Source organism: Vespula pensylvanica, chromosome 8 (genome assembly GCF_014466175.1).
Source record: "Vespula pensylvanica isolate Volc-1 chromosome 8, ASM1446617v1, whole genome shotgun sequence".
Lineage (NCBI taxonomy): Eukaryota > Metazoa > Arthropoda > Insecta > Hymenoptera > Vespidae > Vespula > Vespula pensylvanica.
The window spans coordinates 1,157,206-1,176,438 of NC_057692.1; the positions used below are offsets into that span (position 1 = coordinate 1,157,206).

Here is a 19,233-nt window from a genome sequence, read left to right on the forward strand (position 1 = left end):
TGCGAATCGTGTACAACAACTGGAAACAGAGGAAGTAGAGGTAAAATCAACCTTGAAAGTAGACACGTTAAAAAGAAGAAGATGATATTAATGATCGTGATGATAACGATAGCAGAATAGTATTTTTTTCTTTCTCTTAGTTACATTCGTGATCGATAATGATACACTTCATTATTTTTTTCTATTATCACCTTTGTATGGATTATCCTCTGTGGAAATTTTTCTTTTCGTTTTTTATCGCACGAAAAAAGAAATATCCTCGATTGTAAGGAAGTAAAAAAAGAAAATGAAAACGAACAAAAAATTTTTTTAATTCATTTCCTCCAAAGAAAAAAGAGATCTTGCCCTGTCTTGAAGCTGTTTTAAGATGTACATAGACATATATTTTCAAGATATATATATATATATATATATATATATATATGTATATATATACACATCTTGTTCGTGTATTTAATTAAGAATCGACGGGAAGTCGCTGTGACTCGAGTCTTAAAACTTCAAGCTGCCTTTTTTCTGGCTGATTTTTAATTAAACAAAATTTAATTAAAACGCTAGCACCAACCGGCCACCAAGTACAATCGGCGAAGATTCGAAAGAAAATATTCAAGAAGCGTACCAGCGTAAATGCGAGAAGTAAGTTTGAGAATTGGAACGAGTTACATATATACATATACATGTATATACATACATAAATACATATATATGCACACATACATACATATATATATATACATATCTCTATTTCCCTCTTTTGCGGTTGAACTCAGAAACGTAGAAAGAAACGGCCGAAGGGACAAAGTTAAATGGTTTTGTCGATACTATCTTTACGTGTTATTGGCACATTTTTGTATGCGCCGCCACCGTGGCAGATGTAGTCTCGACTTCTCCCCTGCATACGAAAAGTTAAGGTCTCTCTCTCTCTCTCTCTCTCTCTCTCTCTCTCTCTCTCTTTCTCTCTCTCCTTTCTCTTTCTTCCCCCTCTTTTTTCTCCCTTCTTTTTCTTCAAGATAAAATATATCCCCCCTTTTTTCTCTTTTCTTTCTTTCTCATGAAAAAAGAAGGCTCCTTCGTCGCGTCAGAAAAGATTGCCGTTCCTTGTTAATCGCTGAATAAATTTTCTCGACTTTACAAGATATTGTAGTTAACTTTGATATTTTAAATGTATTCAAGGTATCAAAGAAATAGTATTAAAACGTCAACCTTCTACGCTGATTCTTCTCTCTCTCTCTCTCTCTCTTTCTCTCGTGAGAATCTTTCCTTGAAGAAAAAAATTACTTACCATTACATCCCTTGAAAATAGTTTTCTACTTATTATAAACCATAATACAATTTTACCAGTCGGTTTTCTGTTCAATATTCCAACTCGTATCTACCTATATTTCCTATAATCAAATTTTCCTATAGACGTTTCGAGCAATATCATTTAGCAATCTAATTTCGCGGTAACCCTGTTGAATTTTCAACCAAAGTATTAATACGTTTAATTAACCGTACAACGAAAAGCCAATATCCAACAAGCGCGGTTCTATCGTTAAAATAAGTTTGGTCTGATAATTAGGTAAATCAAATAAAAGCTACTTATTGCCAGATAAATGCATATCGATACGATTTATATTCGACGAGATCGGCGACCGGAAAGAAAAGTCTCTAAGTATTTAGATTCGAGCCAATTAGATCGAATTTGTGATGAATGAGATAAAAATAAATGGTAGAAGAAAAAATTAAATCTTCCCCCTCGACATTCGTCTTTCTTTTCTTTTTATTCCCATTGTTTGAAGATACCTATTACCGTTTCAGAAATGAAATCACTTTATTACCACCGGATAAAGATACGTCCACCTTTCGACATGATTAATTGCTAACTAATTACTCCGAGACTTTCGCATTCCCAAGATACACCCTCGGGACGAAGCACCGTTTCCTTCTTATCCTCTTTTCTAACAGTTGTCAGAAAGTTCGTTTAAAGCTCAAAGAAGTGGAAACTTCCAAGGAGAGAAATCTTTCCGATGACATTCGAATTACCGAAGCGACGGACAGATCAACGTTCCCATCGATTATATCCAAAGATTCTTCCGAACTCCTGTCTCTGTCCATTCTCGGATCTCTCTATTCTCAGAATACTACGGAATCTTAAACTTTTTAGATTACGTCAGGATGGATGGAACATATCGATGAACTGATATTTTATATTAATCCACTTTCACCGATAACAAGTAACATAATAATAATAATGATAATAACAATAACAACAACAATCATAATAATAATAATATAATAATAATAATAATAATAATAATAATAATAATAATAATAATAATAGTAATAATAATAGTAATGATGATGGTGATGATGATGATGATGATGATGATGATGATGATGATGATGATGATGATGATGATGATGATGATGATGATGATGATGATGATGATGATATCCTCGAAAGATACGAAGAATATATGGGAGAAAAGTAATGCCAGCTTGATTAACTTGACGATCGCGTATTCCATAGAGCTTAATAAAGGAAATTAAATTACCGCGATTGTTGGAATATGTATATGAAGTAGAAAGGGAAAGAGAGACAGATAGATAGATAGATACATAGAGAAAGAGAGAGAGAGAGAGAGTGAGAGATGTTTAACGAATGGTTTTGTATGCAAAATTTGCCTCTATGCAAGAGCTTCGACAGTAACATAATTTTATCATATTTACTCAACAATCGTATATAAATGTATACGTATATACCTCTGTATATACGTGTATATATACGTACTATATGCACGTACATATATAAATACATGTACACATATAATATATCGTCATAACATATGTACCTTTAGATTTATTATTCAGAATGCATTTAATGTCCGTATTTACTCGTGGCAATTCACTACGCTATTGACTTTGAAATATTAAAAATATGTCGCTCATGAGTTTTCGTACATACTTCACCTTTCGTATCATATTTATTTCATTTAAGTTATTTTTGACTGATTTTTATTTTTCCTCATATTTATATTCCACATATTCTCGATTATAAGTAATGAATAATTACAATTAAGTTACGAGTAATATAACTTCGATAAAACATTGATCACGCATCAACGTCGATTTGATATTTCTTCCGAATAGAAGGAAACCGTGCCTGTAATCTGAAATAATATTCGGCGAAAACAAACGATAATAAAGCGATCAGCGAATTTTGGTTAATTTGCGGTATGTTTCGCGGCAAAGAGGAAAATCCAACGGAATGGCAAATAAATCGTGGGAAATCCGGACATTAATGTGACGTTGTATAATTCGAGAGCATCGAATTTCCGTCAGAATCGTTTTGGAGTTCTCTCACACTCTTTCCTATATACGTATACATATACATACATACATACATAAATACATACATATATATATATAGGTATTTCATATTTTTATAAAAACTATACAAATAATATATGCATACTTAATGAGAGAAAAATCATTCGTTAGCTATAGTATACAGGATAACACAAACACATACACACACACACACACATCAAAGAGACAGGTATCAAGCAAAATGTCATATATAGATGTCGAGTAGTAACCGTTACATCGTTGTGAACGTTAATAATACTAGCTTGCGTAATAATTAGAAAGCGAATCGACTTATGGTGACTCATTTTCACGCGTGTTCCATTCGATCTTGTTACAAATATTACGATACTAGGGTGTCATTTCATCCGGTCGGTCTTTTTCCTTTTTTCGTTTTTCCCCTTTTCTCTTTCTAATCCCGTTTCTTTGTTTCAAAAGCGAGAAAACGTGTATAAAAGCCGTCCCCAAGTAGAACATTCGTTCGAGTTTTATGTTTGAAGTATTCGCGCTTTGACTGTTGCTACCAAAGTCAAAAGATAGAGAGAAATAATTTTCAAAGCGTATGTCATGAATCGAGAAAATCGAGATCCGAAACATTCTGCCCGAAGCAGAACTCGAGAATGCAACGAGTCAAAATCTAGCTTTCGTTTTAAACGAAGAAGACGAGTCGAATTGACTATTAAACGTAACATACTCTCGAAGCATTCTCTTTGTGTTAACAACGCGCAAAGGATGCTTAACGGGAACAAAGGAAAATTTCGATACGAAATGCTTAATGAAATTTCATTTGCTCTTGATAGTTTCATTTTAACCGTGTATAATTAATTATTCGCTGGAATCAAGCCTTGAAATCAGGCTGCTATGGAAATCACGTACGTATATTCGAATGAAGTACGTATCTCGTTGGTACTTTCTTTTTTTTTTCTTTTTTCTTTAATTCTTTCGATTTTTTGTCTCATTTTTTCTCCACGTTATTTCTTCTTTCGATCCTTTCTCATTCTATTTTATTTTATCTTTTCTTTTTTTTTTTTTTCTTATTTTATTTTATTTTTTTCCTTCCTCGAAGCTTACGACTCTACTCGAAAATAACAGTACCTCCTAACAACGTACGTTTCCATTAACGATGATGAATCAATGATACTTTCGCATCGAAGATTACATTACGGCAGTCTCTCGATTCAACCTAACTAGAATTTACTCGCGTAGTTCGGCCGACGTATTTATATTAATCGGCTTAGCAAAGTTTCGTTCTCGACATTATCCTGCTTTACCTACGCTGATTAAGATTAACTGCGTTCACATGCGAAGGAGGATCGTTTTACGGGAAGAATTCATTTACAAAAGCTCTTTGCCGTATTTCATCCATTAATCGCTTTTTCATCGCCGTCCGAACATTTTCTTTCTCTCTCTCTCTCTCTCTTTCTCTTTCTCTCCTTCTCTCTTCCTCTCTTCCGTTCGAGGGAAAATAATAATCGCTAAAACGCCTAACACGTGCTACATAGAACGTCAATCGCTCGTATTTGCATTTTCCTTTTCTTTTCTCTCTCTTTCTCTTTCTCTCTACACAAAAAAAAACAAAAATAAATAAGATGACTTTGCTGTTAACGTCGAATTTCCCGTTGCAAACCAACAGTAAAGTTTTCAAACGAAACCAAAAAGAAAACGCGGATTTATTAACGCCATTCGACACTTTTATATTACCTCCTTCTATTTCATTTCGTCTCATAGAAAATATGTTTTATGAAAAACAAAAACCAAAACAAAAAAAAAAGATCCAATTAAAATATCTTCGTAGTCCGACGATGGAAAGAGGAGGAAGAGGAGGAGGAGGAGAAGAGGGGAGGGAATGGGAGAGGTGCAAGATTCTTTTCGTCCATTCGATATAAAGCATTTTTCACGGGCCGATACGAACAAGTTCATTTTATACGGAAGATTTCTTCGAGAATTCGAGCTTCGAATTCACATTTTTCTCAATGGCGAAAAATAAAAAAAAAAAAAAAGAAAGAGTTTCGTCGACGGAGCAAAGGAAAGGCCGTCGAAAAGCTAACGTATTCGAAACGGTGAAGAGAGAGAAGGGAGTCGGATGCGGGGGTGGATGAGGGAAGGGAAACGTGAAATGCATTGAAACGGAAGGTTCGGTGGTCCACGCGTTTTGTCAGAATTGCGAACATCAAAGAACGGAAAGTACGGTCCACGTCGTGTGTTCGTCGAGTCACTATCAAGAGATACTATAAGGTATGAGAGAAAAAGATGGAGAAAAAGAGAGAGGAAAAACGAGGATACCAAAGCGATTCTCAAGGGTCGTGAGGGAAAACTTACTTCAAAAGTAGCCTCGAATGCAAAACGACTCGTCCCAACATGATATTAATATTAAGCTCTTGACGGTTCTAGGAAGTTGTAAAACGAAAGGAAAAGAAGATGAGAAAAGGAGAGAGGGATAGATAGATATAGATATAGATATAGATATAGATAGAGATAGAAATACAGAGAGAGAGAGAGAGAAAGGAAAGGGAGGAGATAGGAAGACGCTGTACCCGCACCATTTGTCCTTGTTCTACAAAGCTCGAACGTATATCTAAAAGATACCTCCTGCATTTCGTGCTTCGAATGCGAATACGAATTATCTGCTGCAAGAAAGGAAAGGAGAGGAAGAGAAGCATTACGGTTCGGTTCGTGAGATTACCTTCCTCTTCTTCTATTTTTTTTTCTTTTTTTTTTTTTATTCTTACTTCTCTCTCTCTCTCTCTCTCTCTCTCTCTCTCTCTCTCTCTCTCTCTCTCTCTCTTTCTCTTTCGAACCTCGGAAAATGTCTTTTTAAGGGTTACTCAACATGATAAATTTTCGAGTGAAAAGTTCGTTCTTTTTTATTCTCGTGAGAAACGTCCCTTTTTTTCTCCTTTGACCTTCGAAGATTACTCTTTCTCTGTTTTTATTCTTTCTCTCTCTTTCTTTTCTCCCTTTGGTACTTGTTTATCGTAAATTATTCACACGTTCTTTACTTTTAACCTTGAACCGTCTCGTAAAATTCCATTCTCGAATAAAGCGCCCAAACAAATACGATCGTAATATATACATAGGTGTAAATCAATGAAAGTTCGATGAAATAAAAATTTCAATGAGATAGGATTACTATTGACAAACAATTCGTTGATCCTCTTTTTCAACGTTGTATGTAAGTACATACGTACGTACATATGTACGTACACACATACACACACACGTAGTATCTATGAATCGTGACGTTAAGAAAGAGTAGAGATGACGAGGATCTTACTTTTATCCTTTGCAAAGCACTTGCAATTTCAAAGAGGGAGATACTTTAAAAAAGAAAAAGATAAAGAAAGAGAAAGAAAAATAGAGAAAAAGAAGGAGGAGGAGTAGGAGGGAGAAAAAATATATAGAAGGAACGTGAATCGTCCTTATTTCGCTTGAAAATCCTATCCCGTTACGACGACGACGAGGACGACGAGGACGACAGCTGCCTTGAAGCGTTTAATCCTTTTTCACAGTGAAACATTTAATTAACGCAAAGGTTGATCGTTTAAAAGCTGTGCGTATGTTTTTTTCGTTAAACCAAATTAAAAAGTTCCGATTATTTTCTTGGATTTACGCGTTTCGATATTTTCTTGAATCTACCTATCGATAAAGTACGAGTTCGATTCGTAAATATTATTCTTCGTAAGAAGGAAACGATGTAAAGTTGTTGTAAGAAAGATGACTCACAGATAAAAAGTGAAAGAGAGAGAGAGAGAGAGAGAGAAATACAAAAGAGAGAGAGAGAGCGAGTGGAAGAAGGAGAGGAAGAAAGAAAGAAAGAAAGATGGAGAAAATCGAAGAGCATCAGCAGCGCAGCACCGGTGGCCGCTTGACTTGCTCGAAAACCGGTTTTACGGACGACTTTTGTAATGATATACCTCAAACAGAGTTTCGTCGTCAGGATGCTTGCTGGTTGAAAGTTTCGAGAGGAACTCTGATAATAGACACGTTACATACAAACTTACAAACATCGTATTATCGATCATGAACTACCCTTTTGTTTTCTTTTATATCGAAATATCTTTGGAGACGAAGATATATATATATGTATATATATATATGTGTGTGTACGTATGTATATATTGTACGTATGTATGTAAATATGTATATATTTATGTATATGTATATTAGACAATTTTTAAGTAAGAGAGAGAGAGAGAGACTCGTGCACGCACGAGTGCACGTGAGATGCGTGCGCGTCAGCGCGTACCAAGAGGGTGGCGTTTACGTGTGTTTATGTATACGTGTGTTTGGTGTACGTGTGAAGAGAGAAAGAGAAAGAAAGAGAATATACAAGGAAAGAAAAAGGAAGAAAAGAAAGGAACGTTCGTCGACTGCAAAGCGTCACGATACTAGCAAGGTCGATCCTCTCACACTTTACATACACACGTACACACACTTACCGTCAGTCTTTTTATGTTTTCAAAGTCGGTGATATTTCTGAATTTTCTAGTCTTTTTCTCCGTCACACACACATATATATATATATAAATATACAGAAATATACAGAAGTATTTGATACGTTGACGAAACTCTTGGAAACATTTTGTTATTTTCGTAAATCTGTCAGGGCGATCGTAAGAGAACGTATACTTACTCTATCGAAGAAAATGAAACAACGAATGCGAAGAAAAATGTTGGTAGATGTACGAGAGAAAAGAAATTTCGTATTTTGCGTCTCGGCAAAGGACGTGGCAAAGTCGAGAACGACGACGACTGGAGTTCGTTCGCCTCGTCAGACTACGCGACGCGAAGGACGAGATCCGGTCGTCCTTTTTCAAGGATCAAAACCCGGTTCTACCGGATCGAGGAAGAACAAGCGTAACGACGAGTAAGTGGAAGAAGACTTCTGACTACTACTACTACTATTACTAATATTATTACTCGAACTCATTTAGAATAAATTTTCGACGAATTCTCAATGACTCACAGTTTACGTGTTTCGTCGAAACGTAGATATCTGTTTATTAGTTTTTCCTTTTTATTTATTTCTTTTTTTTTTTCTTTCCTTTCTTTTACCCGCTCGACTAATTACAAATCCTCACGTAGCACTATTATGACCAAGAGAATGATCGATAAAGATCTATAAAATAAGCGATGTGGGAAAATAAGTATGTACTTACGTACTTAACGATCCTTATTACGAAAGTGTTAATTATGTCTCTTTTCTCGTCTAACGACGAGAACTTTACAAGGTCATACTCTTAATCACGTATGTATATAAATGTGTTTCTTCACGTCGCATATAAATTTTTTCAAAGTCTTATTAACGAAGAATAGATATTCGCACGCGATTATCCTCCCGTTGTATAGAATCTATGAAACGTAGGTCGTATGAAACGTATGACGATGCAACCGAGGAAAATTAATATAAACATCGAAATATGCTGCTAATAATCAGGTGATATTAAACAAAGGAGAATAATAAATAAATAAAAGCTCTCTACACAAAATCGTCTATAAAAGGCATTAATTACGGATTTAAATAAATTCATGGAAAACATTGCATTATACGTAATTTTGGAAATTTGATTTCGTATTATCGTCATGAAATTCGTTATTAAATCGGCGGATTAATAATGTCGACATTTGCAATATTTCCTATCTAAAAAAAAAAGCCATGCGATATAATACATTATTTCGAAGTAATAATATATTATTAGATGTTATTAATTTGATCATTAAATAATGTTAACATTTTTATTTATAAAAAAAAAAAAAAAACGTATCGTTTAAATATAAATTCCTATAAATTCCTTCATGATTATTTACTAATCCAATAATTCATATATCTATAAAGTTCTCACAATTTCAATTTTAATAGTATTTATAAATGGCTTTTTTATTGAGATCAACTGATTCATAATATATATATATATATATATATATATATATATATATACCTATATATAATTTCTACGTTATACGATGTTGTCGTAGACTTGTAAAGAAAACTGAATTATAGAATTCAAAAAAAAAAAAAAAAAAAAAAAAAAAAAAAAAAGAATGAGAAAAAAAAATAGAAAACCCTGAATTAATTTTCGATAACTCTAATCGACATCCTTAAAAGATAAAGTCAAAAGAAAGATACTAAAGCTTTAGTGGCTTCTTTTTCCCCCGTTAAGTATTTGAGAACGAACGTGACGGAAGAGTGGTGGTTCAAATCGAAACGAAACTCGTTAAAGTCCGATCGATTTTCGCTAAACGGCATCAACGGAGAGAATCAAGAAAGAAAGAACAAAAAAACTGTTCGGTAGGTATATGTTCGAAGAGGCGAACGATGCGATGCGATGCGATACGATGCGATACGATGCGACGCGATGCGACGCGACGTTTCTCTCGCGTTCGTCGTGTATATATACTATATACATAGAGTTGGTGGTTCACGAGTCGCGAACTTCGTTTAATTCCCCGTATTTACAATGGGATGCGTCCGGCGTGTATATACGCGCGTCGTTCTACGCGATATACAGACCGTGACGCACACGTATGCCCCGCTTCTCGCAATTGGAACACTTGACGATGCATACGAGCTGCATTGCGGCTCGTTCCCGGTCTTTCTCCCACCATATCTCTCTCTCTCTCTCTCTCTCTCTATATGTATGTGTGTATGTGTTTATATATATATATATATGTATCTACTTCTATCTCTTTCTTCTTCTCCATCGAAACACTCTGCGACCTTTTTTGAATTTACAAAACGACCAATCGATGCATAAATACATACATACGTACGTACATACATAAATTGATACACAAGCGTACAGTATATAAAACTGTATATATAATCGTACTAAAAGTTAAATTTCCTCGATATAAACCGTGAAGATGTCTCCTTCGAAGAGAATCTCATTCGGAGACACGACTTCGTTCATTTCGATTTTCTCTTACGTAAAATACGTCGTCGTTTCTACATTTTTACATTTTATATATACGCATACGTTCAAATTATATACATCTAAAATATCTTTCATCGTTCCTCGCGAATTAATTATCCTTCCTTTTTCTAAACGTGTTTACTTTAAATACCTACTCACTTACGTGGGATGTAATCACTACGCTCTTCTCCGATACAATAGATGTACGAGTATGATATAATACCGTAGAAAAAAATTCTTGAGCTTCTTTCTTTCCTTCTTCTTTCGCGTTACCAAAATGGCGTCTTACGATTAAGGTCTTACAATTACGCTGCTATCAAAACGGGTGCGAAGAAAATTCGGCTGAGCTATAAACTCGATCCATTTTATCGCTTGTTATCCAAGAATAGAATTGCTGGTAAACTGAATTTGCTTGGTAAAGGGTAAACGTAGAAATTCGATGAGGAAATCAGATGATTTTCGGAATATTTCCAAAGTTGGAGAAAGAAAGGGAGTAAAGAAGGAAGGAAGAAATAAAGGAAGGAAGGAAGGAAGGAAGGAAGGAAGGAAGGAAGAAATAAAGGAAGAAAGGAAGGAAGGGATTACGGTTTGAAGGTTATAAGAGTAAAATACAGTAGAGAGAAGGCCGAACAAAGGAAGAGAGACTTCTTACGTATATTACGTTGAAAGCCGGTGAACGCACTGACGATGGCGGGCTGCGGGCAAAGATAGGTGGTTAAGGGGGGGGATAGAGGACTTGAACGAGACTGACAATTCTCTTTCTTTCTCTTTCTCTCTATCTCTGTTACTCTCGTTCTCTCTCTTTCTCTCTTTTTCTCCATGGTAACGCGACGTTTAACGACAAGGTTCAGCAAGAAACAGGACGAAACAAGTTTACTCGCGTTTACTCTTTAACCGTTACGAACTCTATATACTACACTACTACTATTACTGCTGCTGTTGCTGCTGCTGCTGTTGTTGCTGCTACATACATCAACTTCGAAGAAGTAAAACTTCGCGTCTCGTAGAGTATTGGTCGATCAAAATGTTCTTTATATTATAAGATCGAGGTTTGATAATGTTAACGAACAATCGTTGAGAGTTTAAAAAAAAAGGATATTCTGCGTCGTTTCTTAAACGTTCCTTTTATCCGATACGATATATATATATATATATATAATATAAAAATACAAACGTTAAGGAAAAAAAAAAAAAAAAGAAAAGAAAAGTAAAGAAATATATATACAATATTACATACCCAAAACATGACGTTAAATCCAAAGATGACGTACTTGAGGCAACAGCTCACTTCACTGGTATCCCTTCTGTACTTCCGCACGGCGGGCATGGTTGAGAGACATTTATCTACCTCTCGTGTTAACTCCACGCATTCGTGCACGACACACACCGGATATACAGGGGGCCCACTACTAATATATTAGCAACACACAATAGGAGGGATTAGGAACGGCGGCGCCTAGGTAGGCACTGCCGATCTCTCACGAAAACGACGACAATGATGACAACGACGACAATGACGATGATGACGATGATGACGATGACGGCGGTGGTGACGATGACAACAACGACGACGACCACGACGACGACCACGACGGCGACGACGACGACGACGACGACGACGAGGACGACGACGACGACGACGACGACGACGACGAGGACGACGACGAGGATAATATCGACGACGAGGACATCGTCTTCTATCGAAAGAATATTTTCCTTCTTTCTTTTTACACCTTCCTTCACGATGGAGAGCTCCGCACGTCTCTCGTTTTTCTTTTCACTTTCTCCGTCCTTTTCTCTTGACCTTCTTCCTTTCTGCCTCTTGATCACGCACTTCTCTTTTTCTTTCTTTTTCTTCCTTTCTCTCTCTCTCTCTCTCTCTCTCTCTCTCTTTCACACACGCAGTCACACACGCACGCACACACACGCACACACTACTCTATCTTCTCGGAAGCGCGTTCGATCAGCTGATCACAATAACGCACCGCACCGCGATCACGACTACCGCCATTGTCACGTCACGACGCACACTGCACTCGCTCTCCGATCAACGAGCCACCGACGGATCGAGCTACCCCCACCACTGACCTTCCCCCTCTCTTTCTCTCTCTCACTCCGAAACCGCCAACCATTGCCCCGCCTCTTTACCTCACCCCACCCTACCCCACTCTTCTCTATCAGGATAGCTTCGTCCTTTTCCATCTTCTTCTTCTTCTTCTTCTTCTTCTATTCTCTTCTTAGCAGTCATCGTTTAACGTCCTCTTTAATATCTCTATTCTTTACATTTCGTTCTCTCTTTATCCTTCTTCCTTTTACTTCTTCTCTCGAAATCTACGACATCTTTTAATTTTTATTCTTATTACGTCTAATGCGATGTCGAGTCGTTGGTTAAGAATCTCGTTTTTTCTTGCAACGAAACCTCGTTGAATTTCTACGAACGCAATTTTCCTTTTTTTTTTTTTCTTCCTTTCTTGTAAACGTTCGAAACAAAGATATTCGTACGTCTTTGTTACGTTACGAAATCGTTTACAAAACTTTCACTGCGAAGTTAATCAGTTATGTTCGATCGATCGAATTGTTTTCTTTTTGTGTATTGTAAATAAAAAGATACGTCACATTGGCGCGCAATTTAAACTATGTCGTTCTGTTGATCGCAGAAGATCATGCGCAATCGTAGTGTAAGCCGATTTTGGTTATGGATATATTTCGTCTTAATTGATGTTTTTTTTTTTTTATTTTTTATCACGTTATAAGGTATCGAGATTAAACGTAAAAGCAATTGATCGAAGAAGATGGCCTTTTTACCGAATTTAACCAACGTAATTATGAATATTTATCATGTTACAATTGATATTTCTTAACATAACCTAGCAGCTTTATCAATAATGCCAATGTATCGTTTATATTGACGTTAATTATATTGTATTTAATCCGTGAACAAATTGTTATTTATATACAGATGTCTCTTTTACAACAACCTTCGTTGCGTCGTTATATACATGTATGCACAGCCCTTAATAAAGTGCAATCTGGTCGTTATAAACCAACGCCAAAGAGAACTCTTCGTTTAACATATGAAATGGCTAATCCGCCTCATTACATTGCTCACAGAAAATCATGGAATTCTTGGAATACATGTATGTAAAATGAAGAGTAAGAAGTATACGATTATTATGGGATAATTATGATTTTACTTGTTCTCGTGATCCAGCAAATATAGTAGATGGCAACAGACCGGCGGAGACTGCATTGGAAGATATATTTATTAGACGTTTCGTGACAGGAACGTGGCACAATTTATTTATATCTGAAATAATAATTAAAAGGCAACATAATTTGGTTAGGATTGCTGGTATTATTCAACGTAGTATACATCCTAGTAAGATATACTTTCTGACCGGTTACACTGAAGAAGTTTTGAGTCGTTGGCTACAATCCCCTGTGAAAATGGAAATAGTAACGGCGCTTAAAGACGAAACTGTATATAAGCGTATTTAGAAACTAAATAAAGTTACGAATAACTGATATAAGCGTTGTAAAAATATGGAATAAAAATGTATATAATAAAAGCATATAAATTGTTATGCTTCGTCTTATTTATAAATATATTCTGAGATGGGAAAATATCTTGCAAAGATGATGTCTCTTTAAATCTTTTTCATTTATTTTGCATCGCTTAGTAAATCATTACATTTGATCATGATTCAAATGCAGCCCATATACAATCATTGCATTTTTAATAAAAAGTAAAGTATATGCCACTTTTAAAATGTATGTTCAAATAACACGAAAGGGTATTTAAGTGCGGACTGACAGAGCATTCGATCATGATATAATTTTACACATTCTCTCCTTGGTTATGTCTTTACAACTTTTGTTTACCAATATTCAATCAGGACCGTGTAGCTACATATTTGTACTTTCCATGTTTTCTTGAGTATTATTTCATTTCGAATGCTTAACAAAGAGAGACTTCTAATGGTTGATTAATCTGTGCTTCGCTATGCCCTACGATTACAATGTTTAGATTCGTTTATATAAAAGGGAAGTACAAATCATGTCTGTACATTAGTCACAATCACAATGTTTATTACATAATACAATGCAATTATTTTCCTATTGTACGATGAAATGGTGTTTATTGTACGTACGGTATTGATTAAATGCATGATGTACTTAAGAAGATATCTAAATTTGAAAGATTTAAAAGTTACTTTTTCGTTATATTTAGATGTGTGAATTAAAAAACTACAATTAATATATTAATTATCGAGAAGTTATTAGCTTCTAGAAACGATTGGGTGACAGTAGAAGAACTATTGTCATTATTTCTACGTTAATTAATTAGGTCTTTCTATCGATCACAAGGTCGCATATCACTCTTACACAAGAATCAAGTTAATGTATATACGTTTCGCAAAGAAATGCTTTTTTTCCCGAATAATTCTTTTTTACTCTTCAATTACCGAAAGTTAATTTTTGAAAGCTTACACGAAACCTGATTGAATTTACAGATTTAGCACTTTGAGGACGCAAGAATTGTGTTCCAATGTTTACAATTTTTGAACGTTTTTTTTTTTTATAAAAGTACAGGCTGAAATGTGCTGTGCTCATCTTATTATTATTTTGTATAACTTAATTCTTATCTATGGAAGTCAAATATCGACACTCGTGCAATACCACATATGAGGTCAGGAATCGCTTGTATCTTTTGTTTTTTTATTATTATTACCTCGGACAGTCTAATTCGTTCTTTTTTTATCTCAGAATTACATACCTTATATTCTCTTTATACCTTCATAAACAAATAAAACTTTCATCGAAGCAAATAAAGTCATCTCAATAATCTCTCTGTACTAAATGACATGATTACATAGAATCGCATATTATTCGTTTACGATTTCATAACACCCTTTAAGTTCCGGCCGAAAAATCAAGAAATAGATTAATCTCATTAAAATTGATGCTTCGAATGAAAATCTGAATTTACGAGAATACTAAAATTTATTTAAATGTTTTTTAATAACTTCTATAAAAATTTCTTTTTTTTTTTCTCTTCAAGTTTGATAATAAACAAAATGTTTCTTGATTAGTTGAATAATATAAACTTATGCAGTATTGCATACATAGTGTCTCTTTGTGTAATTATATATATATATATATTATATTCTTAAGTAAGTTATATCATATTATACCTAAATTGCAGAGTACAGAGAAGAACAGGCATTAATTACACGTTATAAAGTTGGAAATTATACAAATACACTAAACATTCCAAGCAACAGAACACAGTGTTCGCATTGTACAGAATCTCACAAAGAATATTTATTATAATCACGTAAAAATATCTACTTAATATTAACTCTTCTAAGACTAATATATTTGAATGATATACATGCTGGAGATGCTCAGAAGATGTATAATAAATAAGGCAAATGAAAAGATTCTTTTTCTAGAAATATGCCCAAAAAACAGATAATAAATTGAAAATAAAATACTTTTAAAGGTACTCATTGTTCCAATAAAGACAAAAACTATCTAGATATGTATATGCGTGGGTGTGTATATATATATATATATCTATACATTATATGTATATAATATGTATATTATATCTATATAACATATATATACATATATATTCATGTTATAAAATATGATTAATTTTTTCTTTTATAAATGAAACATTGTTTCTCATTGAAAAGAAGTTTGATAGATCCTTCAAATTTATTTCTATTAGCGGATAATTATATAACATCGTACGGACAATAAAAGATAATTATCTTGTATGATCCATTTCTAAAAAAAAAGCAATTGTAAATATTTATTGGAAAAAATTTGGCAACTATTTAACTCAATTTATATTAATTTCTATTATTACAAAGAAATATAAGAACAATGTAACATCAGTTCTGCCGTATATATTAATTACTTTACAATTAAAAATATTTTACATTTTACTTTGAAGATTGTAATAAATTGATTTTCAGTTAAAATAAAACGTTATATTCTCATGTTAAAGGATTTATCAAACCTTTTTTTTTACAATTGAAGAAAATTTGACGAACTATAATATAAAAATGAAAGCATTTGGAAATGATTCTTAAAAGTAATAACTGACAGAAAAACTTCTTACAATTACTTAAGATCTTTGTATATATTTTTGTAACATTTTATAATTGAAAAAGTGAAAGAGAAAGAGAGGGGGGGGAGAGAGAGAGAGAGAGAGAGAGAAGAGAAAGAGAGACATATGGGCAGTAAGACATGGTATCACTGTAAGATCAATATTATGTATAAACTAGTACACAAAGCGTTTAGATTCTTTACAATATTTTTTGTTAATAATTATTCACATAAATTATATCAGTTATAATTTAATACTGATCTCGGAAAAATCTATATATCGAGGAATAAAGAGTAATAAAAATATATTATCAATAAACATTGCACATAATATTGATATAAGTGATACAAGTAACTTACTTAGTGTACATATCATTTAAGCTACAGGCGTCGTGACACGGAAAGGCTACCACGATTTATAAGTTAATTATCGATTCTTCAGAGCTTCCCAGTACTCAAGCTAATTGTATGGTAATCGTTAGTACTTCATTGTTATAGTCTTATTGTAAGCCAAAATGCATAAGAGCACGATCGTTATCTAATAGCGTTTTTTGTATATCTATTTAAATAATAAGGCTTACTAAGTGCTGCTTAAAGTGCAACGATATATTGTTCATATTTTTAAATGAACATAATTTAACCGATTTATATCGCTTTACAATTGCATGTAATAATTATATTGGTCTAAACTTAACCATTTATATATTTATATTCTAAGTAATGAAATACTAGCAGATTACTCATAGACTCATAGACTCATAGTTTAGCATATATAAGACACACTTAGCAAGAAAGTATATTTAAAAAGTTTTATAAATACCTAGTATTTTAAATGCTGATATATAAATTTCTTTATTATAACATAATCTATTCGTCCGTAAGAGAGATATTTGTTTGTTTGTTTGTTTGCTTGATGGTTTGTTCTTTTTTTCTTTTTTTTTTTTTCTTTTTTTTTAATATATTGCAGTTGATTAGCATTCGTATGAATTCATGAAATCTTTTGGTTTTGTAATAATTAAATTAAATACGTTCTCGATGACAAAACATTCATAAAACATGTGTTTTTTAACAACAAATATTCTTACAATAATATATTATGCTATATAGGATGTCACCTATATTTATTATAATGAAACATTCAATTGCCGCAAAACGATTGATATTGTTTTATAAATTAGATCAAATATCTATCATTTATTCATTCTAAATAAACTTTAGTATGAAAAAATAAACTTTAGTTGGAAATTTTTCGTCACCGTTTTCGTAAAGGTGAAAGAAATGATATATGTTCCTTTTTTTTTTTTTTCGTTTACGATTAGTTAAAACGATATGACGATTATGTATTTGTTGCGATTGAAATGTTTGATGTTAAATATATTGCAAGAGAAATAGTATTAATGTATTACGTTAGGCCCGAAGTCATTAAGCTATATAAAGTTTCATACATTTTTTTTCCAAGGACCGTGTACTTGTCACATGAAAATGTATTGTGAATGAATGAATGTACAGTTCAGAATGCCATTTCTACGATCGTTAATTAAAACTATAAGATAATAGTCTACTTTATACAACATTTACTACACATACGTCTTTGACAAATAAATGTTTGACTACTCGCATAATTCAGTTGTGTATTTACGAATTTTACATATGGTAACCATCGTAATCATTGCACTCGTACTAAAAATTTATTTTCGATATACATATATATTTTCTTAAGATATTTAATATAATAAATTGCCAATTTTTTTATTTACTGCTTTCAACGATAATACATGGCATCAAATGTATCGTCAAATAATATATATTGTTGACGAAAGAAATGCAGTTGTATGTGACGCGAACATATCAGGTATTTAATACCTATAATATTTATCTACTTTACAACTGAATTATCAAGTAGTAAATTGGATGTGATATATTATATTAATAATTGGAACTGAACATACCTAATGATGAATGTCAACTGATATATCTCAATGTTACTATGATAGACGAACATCGTTACATTTTACCATACTTACAATTACATTTGCTACAAATATCATCTATTTCCTTATATAACATTATCATTATCAATATAAGTGGCCAATAAGAACAGATTTGTACTTGCATTGAAATTGTTAAGTCAACTCCGATCACTTCGCACAGCCCAGTATAGCGTGTATGTTTTCATATTTTTTTGTTTTCTTTTGTTTAAAAATACAATTTGTCATTGGATGGCAGCATTCTTATCAAAAGTTGGCTTGGAGAATGTTGTAATGACATTTAGGAAGAGATTAGGATTTTTTCTAGTAGATACTAGTTTGTTAGTTAATAAATATGTGAAATTGTTCCAATTGTTTATGACGATATCACAGAGGCTTGATCGGAATATCATTTTTGTAGGAAAATAGGTGTATCTACATATTATGATGGTAATAGAGAGTTTATGGTACTCTTAATATGGGAAGTTAGTTCTTAAAAATGCAATACACTATACATGGGCTAAACGCATTACAACACGACTCCCTTCACCTGGTCATTAGAATTATTCATCAATATGTCTGTCAGCATGTTGAATGTGCGGCAATGTGGAGTATTCGTAATATTCGCTATTAGAGTAGTAGTCGACTGCGAGTGATATTGCTAGAGCCTGAAGTAAGAGAAGGAGTGATAAGGATTTCATTTTTATTATTGTATATCATTCCCTTGTTATTACTTGGGTCTAGATCGCAGCGGCTGCTACCTGCGTGAGATCAAACCGTTGCTTGTTCCTACTGTTGGTGTCATTTCTAGTTCTACTAACAATGGAAAGTGGTCTGAAAAATAATATCGTTACGTTGTTAAGATCTTTTATTGATATCTT

The 19,233-nt window shown here is 33.5% G+C and overlaps 3 protein-coding genes across 12 annotated transcripts in view; 1 reads left to right on the top strand and 2 right to left on the bottom strand.

Annotated features, from left to right (window-relative positions):
• LOC122631113 (tetraspanin-5) overlaps positions 1 to 11,875 on the bottom strand; it is a 78,847-nt gene extending 66,972 nt beyond the window's left edge. For all 4 annotated transcript variants that reach the window (XM_043816398.1, XM_043816395.1, XM_043816397.1 and 1 more), the window contains exon 1: positions 11,500 to 11,875. In XM_043816398.1, coding sequence (XP_043672333.1) covers positions 11,500 to 11,589 — 90 coding nt within the window. In that variant the 5' untranslated portion in view covers positions 11,590 to 11,875. The remainder of the gene's footprint in view (positions 1 to 11,499) is intronic.
• A 1,050-nt stretch (positions 11,876 to 12,925) lies between these two features.
• LOC122631101 (28S ribosomal protein S24, mitochondrial) lies at positions 12,926 to 13,846 on the top strand. The gene is made up of 3 exons (XM_043816369.1): positions 12,926 to 13,081; positions 13,222 to 13,399; positions 13,474 to 13,846. Exons 1-3 carry the CDS (start codon positions 13,055 to 13,057, stop codon positions 13,758 to 13,760), a joined length of 492 nt encoding a protein of 163 aa, XP_043672304.1. The 5' UTR covers positions 12,926 to 13,054; the 3' UTR covers positions 13,761 to 13,846.
• A 58-nt stretch (positions 13,847 to 13,904) lies between these two features.
• The window catches only part of LOC122631094 (CCR4-NOT transcription complex subunit 6-like), a 527,872-nt gene continuing 522,543 nt past the window's right edge, over positions 13,905 to 19,233 (bottom strand). For 6 of the 7 annotated variants that reach the window (XM_043816355.1, XM_043816359.1, XM_043816356.1 and 3 more), the window contains one exon: positions 13,905 to 19,186. In XM_043816355.1, coding sequence (XP_043672290.1) covers positions 19,110 to 19,186 — 77 coding nt within the window. In that variant the 3' untranslated portion in view covers positions 13,905 to 19,109. The remainder of the gene's footprint in view (positions 19,187 to 19,233) is intronic. The other variant, XM_043816354.1, reaches the window with a different exon arrangement.

Excerpts from the sequence above, each read along its gene's own strand:
- LOC122631101 (XM_043816369.1), top strand. The coding sequence starts at position 13,055 with ATGGCCTTTTTACCGAATTTAACCAAC. Across the intron at positions 13,082-13,221 it reads TTTTACCGAATTTAACCAAC|ATGTCTCTTTTACAACAACC; the intron begins GTAATTATGAAT and ends ATTTATATACAG. Across the intron at positions 13,400-13,473 it reads ATGGAATTCTTGGAATACAT|CAAATATAGTAGATGGCAAC; the intron begins GTATGTAAAATG and ends CTCGTGATCCAG.